At 56.0% G+C, this 4,916-nt stretch overlaps 1 protein-coding gene across 2 annotated transcripts in view; it reads right to left on the minus strand.

The window, feature by feature from the left end:
- Positions 1-3,088, minus strand: part of VAMP7 (vesicle-associated membrane protein 7) — a 5,794-nt gene extending 2,706 nt beyond the window's left edge. Inside the window, exons 1-3 of one of the 2 annotated variants that reach the window (XM_010142950.1) lie at positions 2,943-3,088; positions 1,377-1,434; positions 670-807 (exon numbers count right to left, since the gene is read on the minus strand). In XM_010142950.1, the coding sequence (XP_010141252.1) occupies positions 670-807; positions 1,377-1,434; positions 2,943-3,088 (342 nt within the window). The remainder of the gene's footprint in view (positions 1-669; positions 808-1,376; positions 1,435-2,942) is intronic. The other variant, XM_010142951.1, reaches the window with a different exon arrangement.
- Positions 3,089-4,916: the final 1,828 nt, after the last annotated feature.

Consider the following 4,916-nt stretch of genomic DNA (forward strand, 5'->3'; position numbering starts at 1 on the left):
AGGCTGTGAGTTCCCGGATGAACATCAGCCCCGTGGCTCGCCAGCCTTCCTGCTCCTCCCATAAGGCAACTCGCTACGCTCATTCCCCCTGTGAACAGCACGATTCAGCAAGTCAGCGCTTCAGGCACTGTCAGTCACCGTCAGCAGCCCCAGATCTCACAGCGGATCAGCAGGGAAAAGGCCGAGCCCCTTACAGAGAACCGCAGCAGCACTCACACCCACCAGCCCCAGCAGAGCAAACTGGGAACCTCCTACCCCACGCTGCCCCAGACACAGATTGCGCCCAAGCGCTGAAGCCAGTACTCCAAGGACACCTTATCTTTAAACCCAGCAGGTCTCAACAAAAAAACCCAAGCAATCCCCAAACACCAGTGCCGAGGTTATGGAGCGGCTTTAGTCGATTCACCACTCTTAAGAGTCTTCAGCAGAAGCCCCAAAGCGCAGGGCGGGTGGCCCAAGGCTCTGTGCGCTAAGGAGGCTATTGATCCTCTGAGTCAGGGCAGCTCCTTCCTTCTCCACTTCCCACCTGACTTAATTCATTTAGTTGGACGCTACACGTGCTCGCTTTATCCCAGACTCAGCATGGTGCTCCGGTTGAGTGGGAAAGCGGGAGGATTTTGGGGAGGAGTTGGGCTTGTGAGGGAAATCCCACCAAGCAGCGGGTCTCACCAGCTGGGCAGCCAAGACACTGGAGAACTCGCTGTTCATCGCGTAGGGAAGGGCAGTCTGCGCCCGCGAGCCGTACGTGGTCTGGAACCTCTTCTTGATTTCGTTGAGGAAGGTGAAGGCTCTGGATCGTTCAAAGTCCTGGAAGGAAGGAAGAGAAGAGACCATGTCCGGAGCAGGGCAAGTCAGGGATAAGGAAGCGCAGAGAACTGGATTATCAGCTCAGAGGCGCCTGTGCATACCCCAGTGGGGTTTGACCGGTTATCCCAGGGTTTGACGCGCAGCCAGAGGTCACTCAGCTTCCTGGGCACCGTTGGCAACAGCACTGACTGTGTGCTACCAGTGTGGGTACCCCCCCTCCGGGGCCTTTATCCAGTGAGGAAACACTTCAACACCACCAACTACCTCCTCACTCCAAGTGAGGAGTGTTCCGGGTGTCTCGCTGACAGTTAGAGGCTCTCCTCTACATCTGGACTCTGCTGCCCCGAGAAACTCGTCAAAGCCAAGATCTTAACCTCCACACTAACTATTCACACCTCCAGGCTTCAGCTTCAAAGCTGTACCCGACGTGAAAACACGAGCAGTGGCTTCAGTGGGGAAGAAGGCACCTTGGATTAGCAGCACTGTTGATTTTCTTTGACACACGGACACCAGAGAAGCCAGAGCCTGCAGAGAGCCCCTCGGTGCAGGAGCTGTCCCAGAATACTCACATCGTCTGTGATGCAGAGGTAGATGATCCTGTCCTGGCAGATGTAATGGAACAGGTAACTGCAGAGCAGAAAAACAGAAAAAAAAGGTCCATTGGAGCTGCCACGGGACAAATCTAGAAGATGTGAGTGCCTGCAGGGCCTGCGAGGGCTCCTGAGGCAGAAGAGCAAGTTCCAGTGACTCTGCAGGAACCCACAGATGCCAACAGGTCAGTGTCACCATTCCTGTGAGCTGCAATCAGCCAGAGACCACCTCCAGGACGCAGGGTCACCAGCCTCACATGCTCCACATGCTCCACCAGCAGTAACTTTGTGGGACGTGGAGTTCCACAGTTTTCCAGCTACTTGTAAAAACAAAACCTCGACAGGACACCCAGGGGTGAGATTTGGGTCTAATCCTAATCTAAGCGTACACATCCTCCAGTTTGCACGTGACGTGAGCTGTGGTTTACTGGGGTGACCAGAAGGATAATCCTCGAGTGAACCTCGCTGGGACATTTGCTGCTTTACCCTGGTTTTGTGACCACGGGGTTGTGAACCAAAAGCAACCCCAGCAGAACACAAATGAAACCCAGGCACGGGGCTGGGTTAACGCTCTGTGTAAAGATGCCTTTGGTGCTGCTGACCCACACAGATGTTAAACACAATCCTCAGCACCCTGAAAAACGGTGTAAACAAGCTCAAAGCGGTGTTTTCCTACTGAAATTGAGCCAAGCTGTTGTTTGAGGCCCACTAGAAGGCAGCCAAACCCTTAGTTCATGCACAACTAAACCCCATCCAGAATGGTTCAGGGCGTGTTCAACTCCCTGCCTTCGGCTGCTGTGGTTTTAGTGCATTGTCCACTACAGGTGAAAGCAAAAGCAAGTGACTGTACCCTCAGAACTACAGTAGACAACCCCAAAGATTCAGCACCCCAAGGACTTCAGGCCACGGGGCAGGTGGGTTCCTCAGGGAGCTCTGCCCCAGGGGCTCCGAGAGCTCCCAAGCCAGGGAAGGGCGCAGGAAGTCCACCCCAATCCTCACCACAGGATCCTCAGGTGGCCCAGACAGCTTTAACGCGACAGCTTGGGCTGCGCTGAGAATCCAGCCCCACCGCCCATCCCAAAGACAGCGCTGTGGGGTCCAGTGCTTCTGCACAGGCTTCCTCCACAGCTGGCTCTGCAGCTGGCCCACCAGCACAGCGCCCGACCTGCCAGGATGGCTCTGCAGCATCTGCCAGCACCACTGAAAGCAACCGGGCCCACGAGTGACCCGAGCAGGGGGACGTTTGTACCTAAAGCCTCCGAAAAGCCAGGAAAAGGCCCCACAAGCCAAATACCACCGCCGGCCCCGTTTGCTGCCCACAGCCGCCAGCTCCGGAACTGCTGTGAAAACAGAGCTCCTGATTCCGTATCAGCTGCCTCCTGGTATTCACAGCTTAAGCTACACTCAAATCCTGCTTATGCTGCAAAGTTCGGGGGAAAAAAACCCCTAATGAGGCGAGAGCCCCCAACAGCCCCACACCAGAGCAGGGCTGTGCTCCGGTCATTCCTGGCTCCCCTCCATGCCCCCGAGAGCGGCACCACTCACTTCCCATGCGAGTAGGTCAGCTTGTTGTTTTCCGACGGTATCTTCGCCAGGATTTGCTCCGTCACCTCCAGGAAGTTCCCCCCGCACCAGGCGTGTTTGGCCAGGATGGTGGTGCCCCTCGCCACCACGGCGAAGAGGATGGCCATGGCTGACACCACCTGCGGGGAGAAACGCCGCCAGCATGAGACTCGTGCGCTTTGGCAGAGGAAGCAGCATCACCCCAACACTACTGAGTCCTCAGCGCAGCAGGAGGGAGGGACAAGCTTGTTCAGTGCTTCAACAGGACACTTAGCAGAGAGCTTCTCCAAATTCCCTTCCAGGTTTTGGTCAGAACCACCCCAGGCCTACAACAGCCTTCAGAAGGACTTTTCTCGCTGCAGTTGCGATCCCACAGCCAGTGACCCCGTAATGGACTTCCCCCACCTTGGATCCACCCTGACTTCAAGCTATCGCTGCAATCTTCTGCTCTCCATCTGACCCTTCAGCTTTTATCTTGCTTGTTATTGAAAAAGCTGCCTGGCACCAGTAAAACTGCCTGGGACCAGTAAGCTCCAGTTTAGAAAGGAAGTAACTGTCTCGACTCTACGCTAGCAGCAGCTCATTATACAGACCAAACCCCCGGCACGTGACTGTTCGGGGCCTTGGCTTTGCCATCAAACCAGCTAGAAAAGCTGCCCTATGCGTGGAGTCACACCAGCGTCCGCCCCGGGACACCCGCTGAGCACCCGTTGTCCCAGACCTGACCTGCGCTCCTCAAGGCCAAATGGGGTGTGTCAGCCACACCCCGTTTCTACAAAGCCCCCCCACTCTGGCACACGCGCTGAACTGGATGGGTTACAGCCAGACTTCTGGGAAGTGCCCAGAGCTGGGAAAACGCCTCCTGCCATATCGAGGATGCACTTAATCAGCTCAAGGATCACCACCAGTTAATCTGCTGACAGACCTGAGCGTTAACATGTGAAACCACATGCCAGACCACAGCTGGGACATCTGCTCGGCTCATCCCCTCCCTCCATAAGCCTCTTTTCTGCTTATGGAAAGACTTTTGATCTTGCAAAACCCCCAAAATCTTGTTTTTCACTTAGCGCTGACCACCCCAATTTGCTGCTTTCGCTTCCTCCTGGCTGCCACACACTGGCACCCAGGAAGCCCCGGGTGAGGGAGCTGCCTCCTCACCCCGCCTCAGTGCAGGGCCTGTCCCAGAACAAAGGCAGCTTGTTGCGCTGAGCTGCTGCTCTCTCGGAGGATGGCTGCCCCCGTCCTCGCTCACCACATTCAGAGGTCCAGGCACTCTCGTTCCTGGCCATCAGCCTCATCTGGCCGTGGCTCGGGGGTTTAAACACCAGGAATTCCAGCACATGGAATGGGGGAGCAGCTTTCCCCTTGCCCAAGGAAACTCTTCTGTGCCCAGACCCAAAAGCCATGGTTACTCACTGCCTACAGTATAAACACAGTGTCCCGGGACAGGTTCCAGCAGAAGGAAGGAGCTCGTCACACAGCACATCCTCTGGTGCTCTTTGTTATCAGGGAGGAAGAGATTCACACGAGTTCAGGAAGTAACTGACTCGTTAACAGAGGGGAAGAATCACGGTTAACCTTTGCCTGTCCCCAGGCACCCCTCGTGCCAGGCCCACCTTCGCCCCAAGCCAGCATGGCCGCTCCCCACACTGGGAATCACTCCCTCCCTGTGCAGCAGCTTGCGAGTTGTATTTCCAGGGAAAAACACTATGAGGAGCAAGTAACCTCCTCAAGCAGCAAAGCAGCTCCACTGCCCAGCCCCAGGCGAGGTCACGGCTCCTGCAGCACGTGCGCTTTAGGGCTGCTCTTGCCCTCCACACTGCTCTTCTCATCCCAGCGCTCCCAGTTTCGAGGAAAGGCCTCCAAGCAGTTTAGCTTCCAAGACATCCCATCGTCTCTTGCAGCGCTGGAGCTACCAGAACCATCGCACAACAAGCAGAGAGCCAACTCATCTGC

The sequence above is a fragment of the Buceros rhinoceros genome, unplaced genomic scaffold (genome assembly GCF_000710305.1).
Source record: "Buceros rhinoceros silvestris isolate BGI_N320 unplaced genomic scaffold, ASM71030v1 scaffold28759, whole genome shotgun sequence".
In the NCBI taxonomy this organism is placed as follows: Eukaryota; Metazoa; Chordata; class Aves; order Bucerotiformes; family Bucerotidae; genus Buceros; species Buceros rhinoceros.